General features: G+C 45.2%; 1 protein-coding gene across 1 annotated transcript in view; it reads left to right on the top strand.

The window, feature by feature from the left end:
• The window catches only part of LOC105521249 (chromosome unknown open reading frame, human C1orf94), a 41,196-nt gene extending 27,329 nt beyond the window's left edge, over positions 1 to 13,867 (top strand). Inside the window, exons 5-7 of the mRNA XM_011955375.1 lie at positions 3,132 to 3,209; positions 7,174 to 7,370; positions 13,669 to 13,867. Coding sequence (XP_011810765.1) covers positions 3,132 to 3,209; positions 7,174 to 7,370; positions 13,669 to 13,744 — 351 coding nt within the window. The 3' untranslated portion in view covers positions 13,745 to 13,867. The remainder of the gene's footprint in view (positions 1 to 3,131; positions 3,210 to 7,173; positions 7,371 to 13,668) is intronic.
• The last annotated feature ends 12,588 nt before the right edge of the window (positions 13,868 to 26,455 follow it).

The following is a 26,455-nucleotide window of genomic DNA, read 5'->3' as shown; positions in this document are numbered from 1 at the left end:
TAAAATGCCCTCACAGAGCTCACCATGTAAAACTAATTTGCAATGGTTTGCTTTATTAAGTGGGGATAGTATCTGTTTGCTATGTTAATTTCTTCTGACTTTTTGGAGTGGGTGAGATTTGGACATATCATTTTCTGAGCATGAAGGTCCTCTGTCTTTAGCATCATAGGGCTGACTATGAGGTTTCTGGGCTTCTGAGCAGAAGCAGCAGAAGGACGCTGGCTGGTAAGGCCTGCTGGGTTCTATGAGACAGTTTAAGCACTGAATGGGCCCAGCTGAAGTTGGCTGTGGAAGGCATTGGTCCTCCCAGGTGGTAAGGAAGGACAGCATAATTTACCTTCTCCCAGCTTCTGTGATCTCACAATGCTGTCCAGCTTCAAGATAGCTGATCAATGGGCCTGAGATAATAGCAGGCAGGTTTTGAAATCAGTAGACTTGGCTTTAAAGGTTCTGCTGCTTCCAAGTTAGGCCTTAGGCTGGTTAGCTGCTCAGAGCCACGGTTTCCTCACTTGTGAAATGGGTTCATAATAATTACAGCAGCAGCAGCAGCTACTGATATGGTTGTAAGGATTAATTGAGTCCATGGAAGAGTAAAGGCTCTGTAAAATTTAAGCTGTGACACAGATGTTGGTTTTTATTATTATTCAGCCTCAATCTTCCAAGGAAATGGGGTCAGAGAGCTTCACAGACCTTGCGGGGACAGAGAGGAGAAATGGGGAATGGTCTAGCCTAGTCTCTTCCCTCCTTAGTACTGGGAATAAAGATGAGGTCCCAAATCCAATTTACTCAGAGCTCTGTGGTGGGAGGACTCAGAGATGTGGAAGACAAAGTCCCCAACACCGAGGAGCTTTAGAGGCTCCTGGGCTACTTGGCATAAAGGAACTCTGCTCCCAATTAAGGTGGGAGGGTGCATGGGAAGAAGCCACAGCTTAAGAAAAGAAGAGTGAATGTTTATTTACCCTTCCCTGTGATTTTACAAACTTGCAATTCTAACAACTAGAAATGTTGCTGAAGTCATGCAGTGTTTTCTAACTCATGAGTGTGGCACCATCTCCCGAGAATCCGCCCCGGGACTGAGCAGCAGTGGGCAGCTGTTTGCCATCCACAGAACCTAGGGCAGCCTGGCACAAGCAGGTGTGGGATGGTGGAGGCTGGGAAAGTTGGCTGTAGAAAGCAAGGGGCACCTTCCTCCCTGGTGCTGCCAGGAGGACCAGGGCCACCAGCTTAAGCGCTCTGCTGTCCCTACTGGATGGGCTCCTGTGAGGGGTGGATGGCGTGGCCCATGCTGAGCATTCTGGAGATTGCTCAGTGCTATACCTGAGGGAGAAGATGATGAAAAAGAGGCAGAGGGAAGATGAAAGAGTCCTATAAGGAAGCTCAGCTGCACAACTTAGGCTCTGCAGTCTGGTGGCATAGCTCTAGCCACCCTCTGAGAGGGCACGATGAGCCTCAAAAATGATGACATGGAATGCTCCCAGCAGAGATCTTTGTGTATGACGCTGTACACACACACACATGCACACAAACGATATATATGCATGTCTGATGTACACACATAGAAACAGGCAGGTGCACAACTGCCTGTAGAAAGCAGAGACGAGTGCTAACGGGGTTCGGAGGAGGAGGTGAAACAGAGGAGGGACACTTAGCAACCTGCCTAGTGGCCTTGGAGCTGATGGACGGCTGGGAACAGGTAAGGCAACCCCATCAGTCTGACTGCTCTGTCCAGGTTCAGGCAGAGGCTGGGGTTGCAGGGACTGGGCAGTGGTCATAATGCGAGAGAGAGGCTGCCCCGGGCTGTAGGGCTTGGAGTAAAGGGCAGCAGGTGAGTGGTTTCAGGTGGAGGTGTGGGCAGAAGTGGGAGAAGCCTGAGCACAGGAATGTCAGGAGTGTCCCCTGCATGGGAGCAGAGAGCAAGGAGGGCTCTGAGAGGATGTGCACTCTTGGGGACCTGGAAGATGGAGCAGGAGGAGAGCAGGGAGACCTAGTCGCAGACTCCATATCAGAAAGTCCACAGGCCATGAGGAAATCCTCAAGGGTGTAGGGTCAGCTATCATCAGTACTTTGGTCATTGGCACAAGCTGAGCCCAGAATGAAGGCAGCCCCTCGGGCAGCAGATCTTCTGAGATGTTCTGGGCTGAGAGGTGCTTTGGGTTTTGAGCCTTATCTTAAGGGAAAACTCTGGATTTGCAGGTGGAGGCAGAGTCTGGGACTAGAAATCTAGAAATGACCACTGCCACAGCAGCATTTCTGCGGAGTGTGTGTGTGTGTGTCTTATGTCTGTGTGTGAACACATGAGCACCCCAAGACAGAATTGTGAGTAAAATGTCAATTTCCCATCTGGCTGAACTGCCAGAAAGCTGTTTAAGAGAGGAGGCAGTGAGGGATGACAAACACACCAAACATTGAGTCCTTACTATGTGCTGGGCACTATTGTAAGCTCTTTAGATGTATTAACACATTCAACCTCACACTGCCCCTCTCCGTACGCTACAGACACAGGTATATGCATGGGCACATAGATACACAGCAACACTAATACGCCTGGGTTCACAGTTGTATATTTGTACACAGAAATATACAGCTGCATAGACACAAGTGCAAACACACATGCACGTGTACTTAAACATGGATGCAAACCAACACTCACACATAGAGATGTGCATGGACACCTTGTGTCTTCAGGGGGCAGGTATGGGATTAGGGGAAGGCATTTAGAAAAGTTGTGTAGACAGCAACAAAGATAATGTGGCTACCTTCACAGGCTTTGCGGGCCTGAGCATATGTAATTTTTTAGAGAAGGAAAAAGAGACTCAGAGATGTGAAGTGATTTGTCCAAGGTCACACAGCCACTAAGAGACAGATCTGGGACCCAGGAGGCAGTAAGGCTCCTGAAGCTCCTATCTCCCACCCTCACTGGAAAGGCTGTGAAGGCTGCCTAAGAGGGGCTTCCTGTGTGGTGTGAGTCCTGCTTCGCCTGGTCTGATTCCAGCTGGCCTCAGACAGCCCATGGGTGTGGCCAGCGATGTGATGGAACAAACTCGACCCTGTCTGGGGACTGAGCTGAGAAGCTGCTGCCTTCTGGCAGGGAGCCCCCTGCCTGGCCATACTGAGCCTCTCTTTCTCCCCAGGGCCTGTATCCACAGCAGGCAGCGAGGATGCCCTATCAGCAGGCTTTTCACCCCCAGCTGGGATGTTACTCCCAACAAGTGAGTAGACGTTCTCTCCTCCTCTGTCCCGGTTTCATGAAGGCCTTTGGGTCAGAGGGTGCATCTGCTCCCTCCTCTTGGTCCAGCTGGTGACCAGCCACCTGGCCTACCATTGGCTCCAGAGTACAGACTCACATACTGGCATGCATGTGGAAATCACAAACTGATGTCCCTGTGTGACAACACCGGGCACTTAAGGGAGCCCCTCCTGCATGCTGGGCCTGTCCGTAAGCACTGTGTCTGCACTAACTAATTTAGCCTTCAAAATTACCCTGTGAGGTAGGTTATAGATGAGGAAACCCAAGTGCAGAGAGATTAAGTAACTTGCCCAAAGTCATAAAGTGAACATACAAATTAGGTGTTGTTGTGGCAATACATCGCCCCCACATCTCGGGGACTTTCAACAATGAATATTAATTTCTTGCTAGGGTCTACGGACTGGCTGAGCTGGGCTGTGGATCAGGTTTACGTGGGTTCCACATGCCTCTCCTGGGCCTGTGCTGAAGATTCAGTACCTGTTGCTCTTTCCACGGTAGATGGCAAGAGCCCAACAGGGCAAGAAGAAACATGTGATCCCTCTGAAATCCTCAGCTCAGACCTGTCTGTGGGAACTTCCACCCACCTTCCACTGGCCAACGCAAACGACATGGCTTTGCTCAGCATCAGTGGGACTGAGGAGTCATATTCTTCCCATGTAGGGTTGCCAGTTAAAATCCAGGACACTCAGTTAAATTTGAATTTCAGATAAACAAGGAAAAAATGTGTAGTGTCAGTATGTCCCAAATATTTCACAGGATATACTTATGCTAAAAATATGTATTTATCTGAAATTTGAATTTTTATTTGCTAAATCTGGCAACACTACTTTCATGGGTAGGTTGGGATAAATATCTGTGGGACAATAATTGAGGTTTGACCTCTGGCGGGCTGGCGTGCCAATGACCATGCTTTACTACGTCTTGTATGTAGATGCACAAAAATACCACCAGAAAATAAAGCAGCAGCAAGAGAAATGCAAACACACACACACACACACACACACACACACACACACACGCAGATAGAAACACAGGTACAGTTGTACGCATGCCACCAAGCTGCCAGAGTCTGTGTGCAGGCACAGGCACACAAATAGATACAGAAGCACATTGAGGGGTATTGAGTCTTGGGGCAGGGATGGGGGTATGAGGAAAGGAGCTTAGAATGGAGGAGCAGAGGGCACCAACACCCAGCCTGCCATAGCCCCATGCTGGCCTTGCTCCTCCACACAAAGGTGGACACCCCCACACTCCAACTCATACAGCCTCTGCCTCTCCTGTCTCCCCAGGGAGCCCCACCCTCTGTGCAAACTGCACCTCTGACCTGAAATGTGTTAGAACGTTCGGGAGGGTAGGGAAGAGCCCGTAGGTGTAGGCAGCTTTGTTACCTGGGCCAGCACTGATTTCTTAGCAGCAGGAACCCTTGCATCCTGAAACGAAGCTGGGATGAGAGATGATCTAGGTCAGGAAACCTCAGCCCCATTGCCTCCACACCCGAACAGGAATATCGTCGACCTGGCTCCAGAGAGAATATTTTTAGACAATTACGTGTATGTGTACACACACATGCATGTGTATGTATTTGAAAAAAGTAATATAAAAACATGGTAAAAAATTTTAAAACTTGGAGATAATCACTGTTTAATGTATTTTTTAACATATTTTTCCGGCGATATCTATTTATATAAACATTTTTATATAAATGCAGCATTCTGGGCACACTGTTCCATTGCTTTTGTCAGTGAGGATTATATTTGAAGACAGCTCCAGAGCAGGCTACAAAGCTCTACTTTATAGTGTCATCAGATACATGGAATCAGGGGCACATTTTTGATGACATTGTGTGAGCCCTAGGACCTGCCTCCTCCATTCTGACCTCCTTCCAGGGCCAGGCAGTTCTTCCCCCATGAGGACAGGGGTACTTTCTGCCATGCTGACCCACAGGTCACGACTCCCATCTGTCCTGGGAGGTGCTCTTGGTGTGTTCTGACCTTTAGCTCATCACCTTGGGATTTGGTGCCTGCGCCCAGCATCACCAGGCCTCACATCTCCACTGGAGAACACTGGGGAGGACCAAAAGGGAGGACTCAGGTTTCCAGAGAGGACACAGCACAGAGAGGCTGGTGTGAAACAAAGTATGAGCTGTGGGCTTACCCTTCCAGGGCTCTGACCACAACTCAGATGCTGGAAACACTGAGAAAGTTGCTTCACTTCTCTGAAACTCAGATTTCCTGTTTCCAAACTGGAAATAATAATAGTCCTACCTCACAGGGCTTTCTGGAGTTTTAATGACAGCATCCATGTGAAGAGCTGGGCACATTTTAAGCACTCAATGAGTGCTAGCCTTTGTGGATTTTATTTTTTTTTATTTTTTATTATTTTTTATTTTTTTAGACAGAGTCTTGCTCTGTTGCCCAAGCTGGAGTGCAGTGGCATGATCTTAACTCACTGCAACCTCTGCCTCCTATGTTCAAGTGATTCTCCTGCCTCAGCCTCCCGAGTAGCTGGGGCTACAGGCATGCACTACCACGCCTGACTAATTGTTGTATTTTTAGTGGAGATGGGGTTTCGCCATATTGGCCAGGCTGGTCTCGAACTCCTGACCTTGTGATCCGCCCGCCTCGGCCTCCCAAAGTGCTGGGATTACAGGCATGAGCCATCGCACCAGGCCCCCTTTGTGGATTTTTTTTAAGATAAGGGCATATGGGGTGAGAGAGGGCTGTCAAGAGTGCCCGATTCCTGAGCACTTGGACCCCAGACTTGCTATTAAAATGGAAATCCAGAAGTTTTTTCAAATTCTGACTGATACTCCCTTCAGCACAGAAGAGGATAGACATTAGCTCCATATGAGAAAAGGTTTTCTGATATTTGGAGCTGTCAGTAATGGAATGTAGTGCTCATAAGGTAACGAGGCCCGCATCATTTAGGTATTCAAGAAGATGCCTTAGTGGTCTTTTCTGTCTTCCCTCCTTCCTTCTGCCCCTCTTCACTTTCCTCTTTCTCCCTTTCTTGCATTCATTCATTTAACGTATGTTTGTTAAGCAGCGACTGTGTCCCACACGCTGTCGTAGGGCTGGGGAGAAAGGGGTCAACGAGATGGATGAGGTCTCTGCCTTGCTGCGGCACGATGGTGGGAGCCGCAGCTCTTGGTTGGAGTTCATCACGGGCAATCTCGGAAGCCCCACTGAATTCCTGTACTTCCCTAGAGTCTGCAACACCATTGCCCTTTTTTGCCCTTCCTCCGAGACTCACACTGTCCACGATGGCAGCCACCAGCTATGTGTGGCTATTTAAATTTAAATTGGCTGAAATTAAGTATAATTCAAAACTCAGCTCCTCATGCCCATGAGCCACATTTCAAATGCTCAATTGTCGTGTGTGGCTGGTGGCTTCCACGTCACATGGCACAGATGTAGGACATTGCTGCCATCGCAGGACTTTCCACTGGGCAGGGCTGTCTCGGACTTGGAATCTGTTGAAAGGATCTCAGGAGAGAGAGAAGTCAGAGCTGTGTAAATCACAACAGCTTTCTGGGGATAATGAAAGCCTTAAAAATAAACAAGGGGCTTTTGAGATGATTATTGACAGAGGGAAAAGCTAGGGAAACAGGGGAGAGAATGGAAATAATATTGATTTGCTATGTGCTATATGCCTGTCTCTTTATTTGTATCACCTGACTCCATCCCCACTAACAATGTAGTGTTTTCTCATTTTGCAGATGGGGAAACTGAGGCCCAGATAAATTCGGTAACTTGCCAGGCTCACTACAGAAGTTGAGCCCTAGGCTTTCTCCATTCCAATATGTTGCCTTCTATGTACCCAACAGTGACTGAGGGGCACAGGAGCTGAGGCTGGGGGCGGGTGGCTGGGCTTAGAGTTGGGCTGGGGAATGGTGACCTCACCCCTCTCTTCTCTGTGGCCTGCAGGTGACGCCATACAACCCACAGCAGATGGGACAGCAGATCTTCCGCTCTTCCTACACCCCACTACTGAGCTACATCCCTTTTGTCCAGCCCAATTATCCCTACCCTCAGAGGACACCTCCAAAGATGTCTGCCAACCCCCGAGACCCTCCCCCAATGGCAGGAGATGGACCACAGTACCTCTTTCCCCAAGCATATGGGTGAGTCAGCCCATACTGGAGGCCTAAGGGTGTCCAGAAAGCTGGTGGGAGTGGGGGCAAGTTGAATGGGCTTGCCAGTGCTTTCTTGGTACATGTGTTCCATGGCTGTGGGGTGAGATGGGCCCTGTACCTGTGGCCAGTGGTTGTGTGGGTCCTGGAGGGACTTGGTGCAGCGATGAAGAGGGTCTGGGCCCTGGTGGGCCCCTTTTGTAGGTGCATTTCAGGTCTGGTTGCAGAAATGCAACTACGTGGTTCATAACATATGGATACCCCTCTCCACAGGCAGGGGCAGTTGGTGCAGTGATACATTTGCCTTTACCCATGTGCTTGGTTACAACAGGACATGGCCAGCTAATCTCCTTAGAGCTCTCACCTCCCACTGTTGGCACCCTGAGCTCCTTGCCAGACTAATCTCCCGAACATCCCATTGACTTTGTGATGGGCCCTGCTGAAGAGCCTTCGACTGCTTATCAGGGCTGCCCACACTTTTCCACCACGTTCCCCAAACTGCAGAGGCAAGGAGCTCCTATTTCCTGGGATGGTCTGAGGGCTTAACAGCAAACAGCCAGCACAAACTCAACATTCTGGCTGAAAATTCTACTCAAATTGTGCATGCTGTTGAGTCATAAATTTGTGTTTGTTTTAATATAATAATACATAGCCATTCATTCCCACTCACCAAACCTTCCACTAATATGGATGCTCCAAGTGTCAGGTGGTGCCGTGTCATTCCTGGGAATCCCAGTCTCCCTGGCACACCCTGGGGAATGGATGCCCGGGTTTGAGAAACTCAGTTTATAGGATGAAGGCCAAACTTCCCAGCCTGACAGTGATTCCCATCCTTCCACCTCCCCATCACAGAACCTTCCCTGCTGTGCCAACCCATGTCCCCAGACTCTCATCCTTTCAATCAGTATTTTCTCCAAATAGCTTGTTAAAAGGCATAAATGCAGAAAGTGGTTTCAGTAGTCAGATCTGTTTGGGAAAAGCTGTGGGAAACAGAGATAAACAGATTTCTTAACTGTTGGAATTCTCAGATCATTTAATTTCCTAGGGTGCATGGAGAATGTTCAAGAAGGTGGTCAATAGTATTATTTAAATGTGAAATCCAGGCTCTTTTTTATTTTTTTATTATTATTTTTTGAGATGGAGTTTCACTCTTGTTGCCCAGGCTGGAGCGCAATGGTGCGATCTCAGCTCACTGCAACCTACACCTCCCAGGTTCAAGCGATTATCTTGCCTCAGCCTCCCAAGTAGCTGGGATTACAGGCGTCCACCACCACATCCAGCTAATTTTTGTATTTTTAGTGGAGACGGGGTTTCACCATGGTGGCCAGGCTGGTCTCAAACTCCTGACCTCAGATGATCTGCCTGCCTTGGCCTCCCAAAGTGCTGGGATTATAGCCATGAGCCACTGCACCCAGCATCCACACCCTTTTAAAAAAATATTTCCTTCCTTCCTTTCCCTCCCTTCCTTCCTTCCTTCCTTCCTTCCTTCCTTCCTTCCTTCTTTCCTCCCTCCCTCCCTCTTTTCCTCTCTCCCTCCCTCTTTTCCTTTCTCTTGCAGAGTATATCATGGTGTGTTCCACCTAACACACCCTGGGAAACGCTGTGTTAACACATGTAGTTAATTTGAATTTAGCCTGCAGGGGACCCATAGATGAATAGCATATGCTTCTTTCCTTCAGAGAACTGAGAGCAGATGAAATGTGGGTACAACAATGTTAGTGCCCTGGCAAAGTGAAAGCCATCAAAGTGGCCCGAGGACAGAGGCAGGATCCCTGCAGCGGGGGAGGTTCCTGTGAGCAGCGCTGGGAGGAGGGCATTCCAGGCAGGAGGAGCAAGGCCCTCAGATGGGAAGGCATGCGGCAAGCTGGAGACCTGGGGAATAAAGGCATCTGGCTGAAGCATTAGATTTGTCTCTGAAAAAGGTGGAAAACAGATTGGAAAAGGGAGGTTGGGACTGGATTATGAAAGGCTTTGGACTGCTAGGCCTGGGGATCCGGGGAAGATTTATGCACATCAGAGTGAATTGATGGGCTGGAAGTAAGAGAAACAGGAAGCAGGATAGGGTGTGGTCTGGAGGTGGCTCTAGGGGCCTATGGGAGAGATTATCATCCCCTGGAGGTGAGAATAGAGACCCAGATAAACTGCCTGCAGGCTGGACAACTTCCCACATTCTGTGCTGTGACTCTGGTTTCTGGGAAGATAGACTTGCTGAAGAAGATAGCCCTGGCTGTGTCTGGGAGGAAGAGTGGTCTTAATGTCTCCTCAGTCAGCTTTCGGGAACCACCGATTGGGAGCTGTGAGACCAGAAGGTTGAGACCTGGTCTCCACAGGTCTGCAGAGGTTGGAGGAGTGGGAAGGTAACCCGAGGAAGGAGTAGCCTGAGACGTGGGAGACGGCCTGGGGGGAGCCAGAGACAGTGGAGGCAAAGAGGAGGGTGAGGAGAAGGAGCGGGGTGGATTGGCGTTCTGAGAGGCTGAGGAAACCAGGATCACGAGGTCAAGGGTGCAAGCCTGAGTACCCAGAGGGGATGATCTGTTCATTCAAAAAACATTGATCCAGCACCTTGTATGCGCCTGGCACTGTTGTAGGCACCAGGGATAATAGAGTGAACGAGACAAAAGTTTTCCTTCTCCTAAGGAACTTTCATTCTAGGAGGAGAAAAGGACAATAAGGAGATAAAGAAGTAAGTAGGCAAAGTCAGGTCCTTGGGATATGGGTTAGGGTGGGGAGAAGAATCAAGGGTAGCCTCTTGAGCCAAGATCTAAATGAAATGAGAGAAAGAACCATGCATATATGTCAGGGATGAGCCTCTGGGCAGAAAGAATAGAAAGTACAAAGGCTCTGAGGTGGGAATCTGTGGCTGCAGCACAAACAGTGAGGGACGGAGTGCGTGGAATTAAAATCAGAGGTAGCCAGGCCCAGACTAGACAAGGCCTGGTAGGCATGGCTAGAAGTCTTGTTTCAGCAGCAGTGGAAAACCATGTAGGCTTTTAAATTGATAAGGACATGTTCTAATTTTCTATATAAAACAGACCACATTGGCCAATGTCCGAAGAATGGACTATGAGGGTAAGAGCTGAGGCAGGGGAGTAGGCTAGGTGCTTTATATTGAGCACGAGGCATTGGTGGCATGGATGAAGGCAGTGGCCCTGGGAAAGGCGGCAAGTGAAAAAATCTGTGATGTGTTCTTTTCTTGGTAGAATTGGTGGGACTTGATGATGGTTAAATGTGTAATGAGGGAAGGGAAAAGTCAAGCAAATTCCTTGGTTTTTGCCTTGTGCAACTGGAGCAGCAGCAATGCCAAAATGCTAAGGTCATTGGGCCGGGCGCAGTGGCTCATGCCTGTAATCCCAGCACTTTGGGAGGCCAAGGTGGGTGGATCACTTGAGGTCAGGAGTTCGAGACCAGTCTGGCCAAGACGGTAAAACCCCGTCTCTACTAAAAATACAAAAATTAGCTGGGCATGGTGGTGGGTGCCTGTAATCCCAGATATTCAGGTGGCTGAGGCAGGAGAATCACTTGAGCCTGGGAAACGGAGGTTGCAGTGAGCCGAGATCATGCCATTGTACTTCAGTCTGGGCGACAGAACAAGACTTCATCTCAAAAACAAAACAAAACAAAGCAAAATAAACAACAACAAAAAACAAAAAACAACCAAGGTCATGATGACCAGAACAAGGATCTGTTTACTAAGAGTCAGTCTTGGACATGTGAAAATTGTGAGTGTCATTAGACAGATGGGTGGAGTTTTGGATAGGCAGATGCATATAGGAGTCTGGAACTCAGGGGAGAGATTGGGGCTGGTAATACATTTGGGAGCCATTTGCATATACATGATATTTCAAGGAATGGGATGGGATGGAATGAGATGGCCCAGAATACACAAGTATAGAGAAGAGAAGAGGTCTAAGGGCTGAGCCTTGAGACTTCCAGCATGTAGAGGCTGCAGAGATGTGGAGGAACCAGCAAAGACTCTATCAATAAGTAGGACTATCTAGTGAGGTGGGGAAAAAATGGGAAAGTGGAGTGCAGGAAGCCAAGTGAAGAAAGTGTTTCCTGAGCAAAGAGCTGGTTTTGGGGTGGTGATGCGAGGTGCTGGATGGAACAAGATCAAGGTGAGGCTGCACCTGGCTGGGAAAGACGCATGGGCCCAAGCAGAGAGTTTAGTGTGGAAGACAACGTGGGTTAGCAGAAAAGGTGGAATCAAGAGACAAAACTGTGTAAAGGGGAGAGGAAGGAGAGAGGGGCTTCCATGTCCTCAGGGAAGGAGAAGCAGAACCCTCCCCTCTGCCAAGTCAATTTGTATACATTCATCAGGGTGGGATAACCATACAATTTATCTTCCAAGCAATAATAAATTTGAGAGTTAAAAGGAGTACCGATAATAATTATACCAGGCGAGACACAGTGGCTCACACCTGTAATTCCAGCACTTTGGGAGGCCAAAGCAGGTGGATCACCTGAAGTCAGGAGTTTGAGACCATCTTGGCCAACATGGTGAAACCCCATCTCTACTAAAAATACAAAAAATTAGCCGGGTGTGATGATGCACACGTGTAGTCCCAACTACTTGGGAGACTGAGGCACAAGAATCGCTTGGACCTGGGAGGCAGAGATTGCAGTGAGACGAGATTGTGCCACTGCACTCCAGCCTGAGCGACAGAGTAAGACTTTGTTTCAAATAAAAAACTATAAAATAATTATACCAGAAATATCAACATAGAGGCTGGCCCAGGCAAACCAAGACATATGTTCGTCATACTCAACAGGCAACTCAAGCTCCTCCTCCTCCAGAAAGCATTCCTTGTTAACTCTTGTCCACACAGATTGCTCCTCTTCCTGGCCCTCTAGTGTATATACTGTCTTGATCATGCTGGTGGCGGTTGATCTGATCAGAAGTTCTCAACCTGGAGGATCTAGCTGCATGTGTGGCAATCAGAGCTGTGTGGCAGACAGATCATGAGCTGTGTCATGATCATTGTTGATTACTGATAATTGTTAAATACTGAAGTATGGGTTACAGCCTTTATTTTGAAAGTAGAAGGTAGGGTATCCCTATAATAATATCATTACGATTTCTGAATGATCTTCCAATATGATTTCTGAAAGAGAGAAATAGAGGTTGGGTTACCGCTGGCATGGATTGCTTATGAGGCACTCACATTGTGTCAGGTCCTGGGCACTGGATATGAAATAGGTAGTCTGTGCTCTCTTGGGACTTATTTTAGTGAGAAGGGAGTGACACGACCCAGCCTAACTTGCCTATGGACCCTCAGTGAGCAACAGACACAGTTAGCTGCTGAGGCACTACAAATGAATGCCGTGGTCTATTTCCATTGCTTCTTCTCTCCTCCAATTGAGGAATTGTTTAATCAATTCATAGGAGGGTACCACGGACGTGAGTCTCTTGTATAACATGCATCTGGCCAGCTGAAAAGTGATTGAGAATCCCAGGATTAGATTAAATCTAGCCATTTGCTCTACTGTAATTTGTATTGAGTTCTGTTCCCATTCATTCAAAATATCTGAGCAGATGGGTGAAGAAATTACAGTAGGATTCCAGAAGTGTGAGTAAATGATTCCATCTGGAGAGGTCAGGGAAGTCTTCACAGAGGAGATGGCTTTTGAACTCTATTTTGAAGTATGGATAGGAGTGTGCCAGGGAGAAAAGGAGAGGCGTGTGCATTTCTGCTCTTAGAGGGTGAGGCGCACTTCTTAACTCTTCCTTCCCTGAGGGTCTAGCAAAGACCTAGGTGTTCAGTGATGTTTCAACGCTTACTTCTCAGTCAGGGTTGGAGTGAAGGGCCTGATTTAGTTTGGTGCTGGTAAGGGGAGGAGGGACTCTAGGATTGTCCAGCCTCGAAGATCTTATGCTGGACTTGCCTCTAAGTTCTCTGATGTTGTAGATTTTCCTGAGGGACACATCTGGTCCTCTAAGGCAGGTAGAGTGGTCACAGGAATACAGGTAAGATGCTCAGGTCCAGAGAGGGTCCCTATTCTATGGGTCTTGGGCAGGGAGAGAGTGGAGGCTTCATTGAAACAATATTTGCAGGCTCCCAGGGGCTTCCTGATCCAAGTAAACATAAGGAGAAGTGCTTGATTGTCCTCTAATTGTATTATTTTAATATTTTACTTTCCCAAGGCCAAAGCTTTTTTCTTATGGCAAAGCCTTTACCTTCTAAGCCTGTCATGGTCTTCACTGTTTCAAAAATTAATATATTATTTTTTTCCAATCCTTTCCGATAACATTAGGAATCTCATCATGGCGTTTACCCTCCCTCTCTTCCAGGTTCGGCTCAACATCCGGAGGGCCCTTGATGCACAGCCCCTATTTTTCCTCCAGTGGGAATGGCATAAACTTTTAGATCTCCTTCTCTTCCCCCTTTTCCTCCCTTAGCCCTCAGATCATGGCTAAGGGCTTTTTGAATTTTTGAATTCTGCAAAAGCTTGGTAAGAAGTTTGGAAAGGCAAGGTTCTGACCAGGTCACAGACAGAAAACAGCAAGACCAGATTCATCTATTGGCCAACACTGACACACAAACAGCCCCCCTCACACATGGCACAAGCTACACACACACACACACACACACACACACACACATACACACACACACACGCTCCTCATATTCATACTTGCTTGCTCAACCACTTATGCATCTGTATTTAGCTAACATGAGTGATTTTTGTTTTTGTTGTTGGTAAAATAGAAGTAAGACACTTAATTTTAGAAAGTTTGTATTTTATGATAAAAGTATGAGCTGCTTGAAATGGAGTGCGCCTGTTTATTTTTGTTGTGTTCTGCGTAATCTTTACTGCTCATTTTCCCCACGAGACTCAGTGTTTACTCAGGACATGAAAGGAGACGACAAGCTGGAGTCCTCAGAGTGCTGCTATCTAAATATGGGACCTAAGGGATCATAAGTGAGAGGGCTTATCTCTTTTCCCCTGTGATCCACTCACTTCTCAACATCCCAGTGTATGCATCTCAGGAAGGGACATCATAAAGGGAATGCACTCTCTCCTATCCCAAGTGGAAGTTTTCCATAAAAGGTCTCTTTTGGACAAACAATTGGAAAATGTAGCCTGGAAAACAATTTCAAAACGAATGCTAAATGTGCAAACTATATCCAATGATTGCACATCAGTACCAAGATAGAGGTCAGTGTCAAAACTGCACCTAATGGCAGCATCCCTAGTCCTATCTTGTCAAACTCTTACCAATGATTTGAATAAGGACGTTGAGAGCAACTTAATCACATTGATGGAGGACATGACTCTGGGAAGAGGAGACACCCTGGATCTGTGACAGTACACACTCTTTTTTTTTTTTTTTTTTTTTTTGAGACAGAGTCTCTCTCTGTTGCCCAGGCTGGAATGCAGTGGTGCGATCGCAGCTCACTACAAGCTGTGCCTCCTGGGTTCACGCCATTCTTCTGCTTCAGCCTCCCAAGTAGCTGGGACTGCAGGTGCCCATCACCATGCCCGGCTAATTTTTTGTATTTTTAGTAGAGATGGGGTTTCACCGTGTTAGCCAGGATGGTCTCAATCTCCTGATCTCATATTCTGCCCGCCTCGGCCTCCCAAAGTGCTGGGATTATAGGCGTGAGCCACCGCGCCCGGCCAACAGCGCACATTCTTTAACTCTTCTATTGTACCCCCTTGGCAGACATCGCTAATCAGCTATGTCATTCTATCCCCATAAGCTTGGACAAAGCCACAGAGTCATTCTCCATGTGGTGCTCCAGGCAGCTGTCACTGACCAGAGTTGGTCTGTGAAATGAAACCCATGTGCCATGTGTAAACAGGAATTAATGTAAGGATATTCTTTGGTCTAAAAACTGAACTATGCACATCTAGGTTGGACCAGCATTCTCAGTTCTCACTTGCTCTATTACCAACCCGGTTATTCACCTGGAAGTTGAACTCCACAGTGAATGAGGCCATTGAGAGACAGTCTGGGGAACATTAGGAGTCCTAACCAAGACAGCAATGGGAGGCTGGGAGTCTGGAGGTCACCAGTGTTTCAGGATGGACCTAAGTCCAGTGCCCACAGGAGCATTTCTTTTGCTCTCACAGTGTAACCCCAGTGGCCTCACTGTTCTTTCTTTCTGGGTCCCTGGAAACCAATTTCTCTCCCAAGTTCCCTCAAGACTTATGCCTCCTTACTTTCTTCATGGCCTAAGTCTAGGATTCCCTGGAAGTCCTTCAACTCCCTTCCCCAGTGCTCGACCCTACTTTGGGCATTTCTTGTTTCTTCTTGATAGCCTTGGTTAACAGTCTGTCCCAAAGGTCTTTCTTATATTGTACTTCTAGGTATTGATCCAGGCTAGACTATAGTTTGCCACCCTCCCTTGATCTCAGCATGTTGGGAAACAGGAGACAGTAAAAGAAAAATCATGGGTTTGCCTTTGGCCAGACCTGGTTTCTTAGCTGCTTTCCAACTATGACTCGGGGCAGAGAACTTAACTTCTCTGAACCTCTTTTTCATGAGTGGCCATATTAAGAGTTGTGAAGATTAATTTAATGTAGACTTAACATAAACTTTGTCTACTTAATATAGACTTGTGGCTTTAAGATGGTGGAGTAAAGATGTTTCTTTTCCTCTTCTCTTGAAACTGACCCCCAAATAACAAGGAGAACAAGTAAACCTGTACGAACTCTATCCTCAATGAAACTCGGAGAAATTGGTAATCCCATCCCATATACAAAGGCAGAAATGGGATGGAGGAAAGGTAAATGCCTTAGCAGAACAGGGGAAGATCACATGGAAATGCCTGCCAAAGGAAATATCAACAAGAAGCTAGTCATTTCTCCTGCAGAGCCCCGATGGTCCTAGGAACTGGAGGTGCCAGGTGCTAGACTCCATGGAAGGTGGGGCTAGAAAGAGGTGAAAGCAACCTGGCCCCACAAAGCCAAAAGCCATGGCCGGTTCTGTAGGAGACAGGAGGCATTTTCTCCAGAGAAATGTACTGACCATGCATAAGGACTGTGGAGATGGCCCAGACAGAAAATGGGGATCAAGTGAAATACACATACACTCCTCAATACCAGCAGCTAGGCTTTAACCAAGAAGCAGAGGTTTGGAAGCTCCGCTAGAGAAGCTGAATTGTCTCAAGACATTTGGTGGTACCAGGGAAAATTACCCTATGATTAATGCCCTTTTACAAAGACCTTCCAATCAACTTTTCAGAACAATCTCCAACAAGAAAGAAATAGATCAAAGCAAAGGTAAGAAGAAACTAAGGAGAGACCGACTGCAGCATTATAAGGGAGATAAGGTAGTACATTTTAAAAATAAGGATGATATGCCATATGCTTATTGTTTTAAATCAGAATAAGAAAGCGTTTTTGGAAATTAAAACAGCGATAGCTGATGTAATTTTTTAAGTGAAAGGGCTGGAAGTTAACATCACAGAGATCTCATGAAAGAAGAATAAAAAAATACATAAGGGTGGGTTATAGGAGATAAAAGATAAGCAAATGAGAGGACCAGTACAGAAGACCCAATATCTGGCTAAGGGACATTCTAGGCAACAGAGTGAAAATGGAGGGGATGGAAATACTAATGAAAAAAATAAAAGAAAATACCCCAGATTGAAAGGCCCAAACAAGTGCTCAGCAAAGTGAAAGAATAAGATGCACATCGAAGAATATCCCTATGAAATTTCAGGAGAGCAAAGATAAAGACAAGATTCTAAAATTTCCCAAAAAACCAACTCACATACAAATGCTCAAGAACCAAAATGGCAGCAGAGTTCTCAACAGTAACACTGGTACCTAGAACATCCTGAAACAAAGGGGACAGAACTTCAAGTGGAAATAATTTTCAACCAAGAATTCTAAATCCAAACTCTGCCTTGTGAAGGTAGAATAAGATGCTTTCAGATATGCAAAGTCTCAAAAAATTTACTTCCCTGCACATTTGTCAGGAAGCTAAGGGAAGGTGTACTCCAATAAGACAAGTGGGTAAACAAAGAAAAAAGACATGGAATCCAGGAATCAGGTATTCAATGTGGAGGGAGGCTAAGGAGATTCCTGGGATGATGGAAAAGGAATGTCTTCAATCAGGAGACATGAAACAGAGCCTCTGAGAGCCACCGCCACCAGTCCAGATTGGAGTAGGAAGTTGGTGAGCTCCAGAAGAGAGGCATGTCAGTGGGGGTTGGGGAATGGCTGGAGAAAAAAATGATAGATTATTCTGATGGAGCTGATTCTGTGGAAAATTGTATTAAGAGTTGTTTTATAGCAGTTGGTGGGGGTGGGAAGCTTTAACTATAAATTCAAATTAAAAAAGGAACAATTGTTATTAACTCAGCAGTGAACAATATTTACCTGGTCACAACAATAAAAAGTTCAAATATAGATTTAACAAAAAATGGTGATAAATTGTAACCGTGGTGGGAGGATGAAGGTGGAGAGAAGGTGTAAATAGAGCTAAAATCCTCATTTATCATAATAGGAAGGCAGGAGGTAATATCTAAAATGGATGATACCAGAGATAGTGGAATTCATATAATTATCTAGAAATCTGGAGATAAACACCAAGATAAAGAGCCAAGAGAGTTGGGGGCATTGATCTGTGGGGGAAGACGGTGCAGGGATCACTGCCTTGTTTATGAGACTTTTTAGCACTATTTGGCTTTTAAACCATGTATATGCATTACTTTAATACAAATAAGGATTTATTTAAAAGAGAGAGAAGTTGCATGTAGAACACTAGTATGATGCTTGGCACACAGTAGGTATCAAAAATTCTTGTTGAATTGTATCAAGCTGCCTTCTGACACAGCTAGAGCCCACTGCCCCAGCTCTCATCCCAGAATGTTTGAGAATCAGATTCTCAGAAGTCCTTAGAAACTTTTTTTCTCAAGAATTTCTTATGAAGAGAATTTAGGTGAAGGGGGGCCTGGAGCCAATGGCCAATGCTTTTCCAACACATTGCACCCCTGACTCTGCTCACCTCTCAGGGAATTCCAGAAATAGTTGAAGAATAATGGGAACAGGGACCCTGAGTGCTTTTCCTGATCCAGCATCATGAAGTCTGAATGGGACTGAAAACTCCCAGCTCTTCCTGGCTCTTCTATGGGTTCCTTCAAACCCACCTTCCCCCACCCCATTCATTCAGCACACAGTCACTGAAAATGCATCCTTAGGGGATACATCAGTGGGCAAGACAGGGACAGTGCCTGGCCCTGTGAATTTTTAAGCACAGATATTCAATCATAGTTACTGTGAAAGGTGATGAGGTTACCAAAGGCACACACTGGCAGCTATGAGAGCACATACCAGGATCACCCAATCCAGTTCAGAGGGTCAGATAAGTGATGTCTGCTCTTTTTTTTCTTTTTATTTATTTCTTTTCTTTTTTTCTTTTTTTTTTTTTTGAGACAGGGTCTCACTCTGTTGCCAGGCTGGAGTGCAGTGGTGCGATCTCAGCTCACTGCAACCTTTGCCTCCTGGGTTTAGGTTCAAGTGATTCTCCTGCCTCAGCCTTTCAAGTAGCTGGGACTACAGGCATGTGCCACCACGCCTGGCTAATTTTTGTATTTTTAGTAGAGACGGGTTTTCATCATGGTGGCCAGGATCGTCGCAATCTCTTGACCTTGTGATCTGCCTGCCTCAGCCTCCCAAAGTGCTGGGATTATCGGTGTGAGCCACTGTGCCCGACCAAGTGATGTCTGCTCTTTTAACATTCCTGGTCTTTGCAGTGAATTCCCATGTGACATGTTTTCGAGTTGTAAGCCTCCAGTTTTCTTCCTGGACACACTCTACTTGTGAATTTCTGTCTCTCTCTCTCTCTCTTTATTTTAGGAGTCTCGCTCTGTCCGCCAGGCTGGAGTGCAGTGGCATGATCTCAGCTCACTGCAACCTCCACCTCCCGTGTTCAAGCAATTTTCTTGCCTCAGCCTCCCAAGTAGCTGGGACTATAGGCACACACCACCATGCCTGGTTAATTTTTGTATTTTCAGTAGAGACAGGGTTTCACCATATTGGTCAGACTGGTCTCAAACTCCTGACCTCAGGTGATCCACCCACCTTGGCCTCCTAAAGTGCTGGGATTACGGGCCCGAGCCACCGAGCCCAGCCTATTTGTGAACACAAACAGTAGTCTTTATGTAGTTTAAGCGAGTTGAGGAGTAGCATTTTGTGGGAGTTCTAGAAATACTTCATAAAGTAATACCAGCTACTAATTATCAAGCACTTACAATGGAACAGGCGCAGTGCTATATACATCACCTTTATTATCTAATGTTCGTAATAACCCTGTGAGATATATATATTTATTACAGATGCAGAAACTAAGGTTCACAGTGAGTAAGTATCTTGTTTCAGGTCACGCAGTGAGCCAGTATTCTTACCCACCTTTCCTGGTCCTTCCCTGTTTCTCGTAACACAGCCAGCAGTGAATGAACTTTGTTGGAACTTATACCATATGGTTCGTGGCTATTACATTTTCAGACAACTAAGAGTTCTGAGACATTTTCCGGTATGAGTCGGTGTCATAAGAAAGTAGGAGGCAGGGGCTGAGGAGGTCAGGGAAGCAGCGGTGGATTCTCCATAAGAAAGGGAGAGATCACCTGAAACAGGGAAATCGGCTCTCAGCCTTCAAACTCCTCCTCCAGGACTTCAAATCATTTTCCCAGCCTCCCTCTTTTGGGAGAACTTCCTCAGTTCTGTGTTATACGTTCCTCCACATGACAGGGATTGTCGATTGGGACCAAATATGCATTCCCTCTTTCTCCTTAGTAAAGGAAGCCCACTTTCAGAGCGACACATGGGCATCCAGAGTATGTGACTTACTTATGGCCAAATGGGATGTAGGCAGAAGTATTCTTTGTGGTTTCTAGAGGTGGAGGCCTCATGATGAGGTTGGTAGAGCAACCAACCTCAAGAAGGAACTGGGCCTCTTAGTACCTTTGAGATTGTGGAATGGTCAAACCAACCCTCCCACAAGGGAGTGCCTATCCCTGGGTTTTGTTTACATGATTGGAAAGTGAATGCTTTTTAAAAGCAACTGTAATTTTGGATTTCTTTCACACATAATCCCAATCGACTTTTTTTTTTATTTATTTTTGAGATGGAGTCTCGCTCTGTCACCAGGCTGGAGTGCTGTGGCGCAATCTCGGCTCATGGCAATTTCCGCCTCCCTGGTTCAAGTGATTCTCCTGCCTCAGTCTCCCAAGTAGCTGGGATTACAGGCATGCACCACCACACCCAGCTACTTTTTGTATTTTTAGTAGAGATGGGGTTTCACCATGTTGGCCAGGATGGTCTCGATTGCCTGACTTCGTGACCCACCCCCCTTGGCCTCCCAAAGTACTGGGATTATAGGCGTGAGGCACCGCGCCTGACCCTTAATTGACATTTTAAAATGAAGTAACACTATTCCTTCAAGAACACCTTCCTCTTTTCACTACCAGATGTTCTTCATATTAGGTAATGTTCATCCATCCACTTATCCATCCATTCTTCCATTCACCCATCTTTGTATTTATTCATCCAATTATTTAGTAGATATTTATCGAATGCCTCCCTTGTACCAGGCACTGGGCTAGGTGCTGAGTTACGTAGGTAAACAATCGTATGCTCTGACCTCACAGAGTTAACTATCTTGTAAGAAAGAAGAAAGACTTTTCAACAAAGAAAGCTTTCCTTGCCACAAACACATTGTCCAGACGTTACCAAACAGAGAAAGAGATAATTGACTTGGTGGGGTCAAGCTCATAAATGAAACATATTTGTCATTTGCTTCACTTTACAAGGAGATAAACAGTCCTAGAGAATGCAAAGGTGGCCTATCTATATTTTCCAGCATTGCGTCCTTTTGTGCAATAAATGGGGCCAAGTCCCCACTATCAGTCAGGGCCCAGGCATGAGACAGAAGTGACTTCAATTATTTCAATAGAAAGAATTTAATATATGTAATGATTAAGTCTGTACCGAAAAACTGAAAAGGCATAAAAAGAATTCCAAGGGTATCACAGAAGCAGCAACTGCCGGAAGCAGCTGTTGCCCAAAGGGAAGAGGGTGTGATGATTAAAACGTAAAAGGCTGGAGAAGGAGCCTCGAGGAGCTGATGTCTGGATCTGGGAAGCAGGGGCTATTTAGCTGATGTTAGTGTCTCTGGGCACACAGGAGGGCTTTATGGGGTAGGGACCCATTCTCTGAGGGGGAGGTGCATTGAGGCTGGTTTTGCAAGTTTGCAAGTGTTGGGAAAATAGTAAACTGGATGCAACTATTGCTATTAGAAAAAAAAACTGCCGTTGCTAGGTTGATGCTGACCAGCACAGGAGCCAAATGGGACCGAATCATCCCTTCTTCCTCCTCCAGCCTCCAGTGCCCCTTATTGGCGGAGCCTGACAGGCAACCAGAAGGCAAAGCAGAAATACGGCTTACAGAGTTTCAGGAGCATTGGGAATGGGTTTGAAGCCAAGTAACTGGCCTAATAACTAGAAAACCCTCAGTTATAGACTGAAGATTTGTATCCTCCGAAAATTCATATGTTGAAGTCCTCACCCACAGTGTGATGGTTTCTAGAGATGGGACCCATGGAGGTAATTAGGATTGGATGAAGTCCTATTAGGTCCTATTAGATTAGATGGGTTTGGTGTCCTCCCAGGAAGAGCCAACAGAAAGCTTACTCTCTCTCCAAAGAAGAGGTCATGTGAGCACAGAGCGAGATGGAAGCTACCTGCATGCCAAGAAAGGAGGCCTCAGAATAAAACCTACTTGCTGGCACCTTGATCTTGGTCTTCCCAGCCTTCAGAATTGTGAGAAATAAATTCCTGTCGTTTAAGCCACCCAGTCTATACTATTTTGTTACGGCAGCCCGAGCAAACTAAGATATTCTCCAATAACCTTGACATGGGAACTTTTGAATGTTTGTGGAATGCTCTGAAGTTATCAAATGTGGAAGTGAATTCTCTCCAAGAGTTATCTTCTGAGACTCATCTCCACCAGTTCACAAGCATGCCAAGCCTTAGAGAAGAGCGGAGTGTGTGTATGTTCCTGGATGTTAACATTCCCTGGACAAAACATTTTTGTACAATGTTTCTCCAAATCCTCTTCATTCTTCAGAAATTGCCTGTTGTCCTTCAGGAATCACCCCAGGAAGCAGGGGGGTTGGGTGGGGGGCGATCAAAAACTATTAATCAACAGAAAAGTCCTCTTCTTGCTGCATCATAAAGTCTTAAGGCTTAGCTTCGGCAGTTTATTAAATTACCAGAACGCCAAGAAAAATAGCTTTAATAACACATTTCTGCCTATCTATTATTTTTTTATAACCCAGAGTGGAGAATTAAAAGGCTCCCTACCATTTAAAATAGCACTTTTAAAATTAAAATGAACATGTTAGAGGGATTTTTTTTTTAACTCAAAAAACAAGCCATTGATTCAGGATGTGATTATTCTGAGCTGAAATTTTATGGCTAAATCTTTGTGGGGTATAAAGAAAGGAGGAGAAATGGTTTTCCTTGAAAGGTTTAAAAGTATATTAATTAGAACAGGTGGACGGGCAGGTCACTTTGTCCTCTCATGTGGTTTAGTGTTACAAATACTATTTTCAAAAATTATGATGTTGATGTACCTGAGATAGAGATGTTGTCTAGAGACTAGTTGGCCACCCAAATGGGGCTTTGAGGGGAGCAAAGCCACAGTAAAGTGCTCTCAGTTCAGGTTCTGCTTCTGAGCTTTGCAAATTCAAAAACTTTATCAGAGCCTCAGAACTAACCTAATTCACTGGTTAATGCATAAACCCAACTGTAATTTATTTCTAATGAGAGACTCCTCAATAATTTTTTTTTTGAGATGGAGTCTCGCTCTGTTACCCAGGCTGGAGTGGAGTGGTGTGATCTTGGCTCACTGCAACCCCCGCCTCCCAGGTTCAAGCAATTCTCCTGTCTCAGCCTGCTGAGTAGCTGGGACTACAGACGCACACTACCACACCTGCCTAATTTTTGTATTTTTATTAGAGATGGGGTTTGACCATATTGGCCAGGCTGGTCTCTTAACTCCTGACCTCGTGATCCACCCGCCTCGGTCTCCCAAAGTGCTAGGATTACAGGCGTGAGCCACTGTGCCTGTCCCTCAATAATTTTTAACAAGTATTTGTTGAACTCTAACTATGAAATAGGCATTAGCTATAGATTAAATGGTAAACACATCATAGACTGTGCCCACAAAGTTTATAGTGTGAGTGATGGGGAGGGTGAGAGATACAAATATACTATGAAATGTTTCTACTATCAGGTGCCACGGAGATGCAGAGGGTTGTAGTGTTAGTTATCTACTGCTTGGTGTAACAAATTACTCCAAGACGTATTGGTATAAAACAATAACACTTATGATCTCACATTTTCTTGGGCATGGCTTATCTGGCTCCTCTGCCCTAGGGTCTCTCACAGGATGCAATCCAAGGATTTTCTAGGGCTGCAGTCTTATTAGAAGGCTTGACTGGAGAGGATCTGCTTCTAAAGTGAGTACTCTTGTGTTTGTTGGCAGGAATCAGTTCTTTTCACGCTATTGGCTAGAGGCCTCACCTGGTTCCTTGTTGCTCTCCAGAGAGCATCTTACAACATAGCCGCAGGAAGGCACGAAAACATGCCAGCAAGAGTCTACTAGCAAGATGAAAAGTGTAATCTTTTTTTGTGGATAACTATATATTTTTTGTAGATAACTATATATTTTTGTAAATAATCTAATCATGGAAGTGGCACACCACCATTTTTCTCAAATTTTATTTGCTGTAAGTGAGTTACAAGGTCCACCCCAAGGAGAGGAACACACAAAGGCATGAATCCAGGAGGTGAGAGTTACTGGGAGCCACATCGGAAGCTGACTACCACAGTGGTCTTGTCTTGAATTGGGAAAAGCCAGGGGTTGCCTGGAAAAGCAGCCCCAGTAGAGCACAGTGGTTAGTAGTTCTAGAATCATTTTTCTTGTATTCAAAGTCTGATTCTACCACCTACTGTTCTTCCTAAGCTTACCCTTCTCTAACATCTAGATGTTTCATTCAACACATATTTATTGACTGCCTACTTTGTACCAGGTACTGTTGAAGACACTGAGGAATCAGCAGTGAACAAAACAAAGTCTGCTCCCATGAAGTTTGCAGCCTAGTCAAGGAAGAAATTACCATTGCTGCTATTATCAATGGTATTTCAGTGGAGTCCAGAAAGACCTTAGGGAATTACATCACATACCTGGGGAGGACAGCCTTTCACGCAAAAGGAGTTGTAAAAGCAAAGAACAATAATAGTACCTAATTTATATGGTTGCTGTGAAAGTTAAATAAAACATATGCTATAGACAGCAGAGAAGGGGCCCTGCAGAAAAGTAAAGCAAGTTAAGGGATGGAGAGTGGGATGCTAATCTTACTATATTTCTTTTGGTAAATTTTATTTTTAAATAATTTCAAATATACATACAGAAAAGTTGCAAGAATAATACAAAGATCTGCTATATACCATTCACTCAGGTTCTCTATTATTGTTTTGCCATGTTTGCTTTGTCATTCTTTCTTTTATGTTGTTATTTTCTGAAATATTTGACAGTAAGTTACTGATATAATATCCCTTTACCTCTAAATACTTTAATGTATATTTACTAAGAGCAAAGATGTTTTCTTTACACAGTCATAATATAATTACAAAAATTGGGAAATTAACATTGATACTATTATCTCATCAACAGATTTTATTAAAATTTTAACACTTGTACTTTGTTTTTCTAGTCTAGGATTCATTTCAGGATCACATGTCCCATTTAATTGTCATGTCTCTTTAATTTCCATCAATTAATGGTTGCTCAGCTTTTCTTTGCCTTTTATAACCTTGAAATTTTTGAAAAGTACAGACTAGTTATTTTGCAGAGTAACCCCTCAATTTGGGCATATCTGATATGGCGGGAAAACCCTAGAAGTGAGATGTCCTTCTCAGCACTTCATCTTAGGGAGCATATGGGACAGCTTTATCCCATTACTGGTAACATTAACTCTGATAATTTAGTTAAAGTGATGTTTGCCAGCTTTCTTCAACATAAAGACACCACTTTTTCCTTTAAAAGTATCTAAAAATATTTTAGGGAGATACTTTGAGCTTATATAATTATCCTGTTCCCCATCAAACTTTTACCCACTGGTTTTAACATCCATTAATGATTCTTGCCTGAATCAATTACTAGCACAATGGTTGCCAAGAGGTGATTTTCTAATTCCATCATCATTCCTTCTGCATGTATTAGTTGGCATTCTACTACAAGCTATTTTAAGATAGAATCATCAGGGAAGATTATGTAGGGGAAGAGTGGTAGGCAGAGGGAACTCTAAGTGCAAAAATAAAAATAATATTTACTTCATGTGGCTGCCATGAAAAGTAAATACAATACTATATGTAAAGCATGGGGTACAGCTTTTAAAAATAACTGAATGAAAGTAAGCTACTATTGCTATTAAATAGTGACATAAAAGCCAAGATCTATTATAAAAGGCAAGAAGAATGGGGTAATGAAGTTGAAGAGGAGTGGGGGAGTCCAAGTGTCAGAGGCAAAAGTGCTAAGATGATCCCTAAGGATCCATAGCCTTGTTAATTCCCTGCATCAGGAGGTGAAGGAGCCTGTGAATATAACAGGATATCACTTCCATGGTTAGGTTATGTTATCTGGCATATTACATGACCTAATCACATGAGTCCTTGAAAGGGATAAGTTCCTTCCTAGAGAAAGAGATTCAAAGCATGAGAAGGATTTGATGTATGAGAAATTCTCCACTTTAGTCTTTGAACGTGGAGTTGCCCATGTGACAAGGACAAGCGAACCGCCTCTCAGAGCTGTGTGCAACCCCCCAAGTACAGCCAGCAAGAAACTGAATTTTGCCAACAACCTGAATGAGCTTGGAAGAGGACCCTGAGCTGCAGATGAGAATGAAGTCTGCTGAAGCCTCAATTTCAGACTTGCAAGACCGTGAGCAGAGAACCCAGCCACACTGTGCCTAGACTTCTGACCTACCGAAATCATGAGATAATCAACAGATGTTGTTTTAAGCTACCATGTTTGTAGCAGTTTGTAACACATCAACAGAA

This window comes from Colobus angolensis, unplaced genomic scaffold, assembly GCF_000951035.1.
Source record: "Colobus angolensis palliatus isolate OR3802 unplaced genomic scaffold, Cang.pa_1.0 Scaffold4, whole genome shotgun sequence".
In the NCBI taxonomy this organism is placed as follows: domain Eukaryota; kingdom Metazoa; phylum Chordata; class Mammalia; order Primates; family Cercopithecidae; genus Colobus; species Colobus angolensis.
The sequence above is the reverse complement of the archived record's forward strand: the minus strand, read 5'-3'. Positions and strand labels throughout refer to the sequence as shown.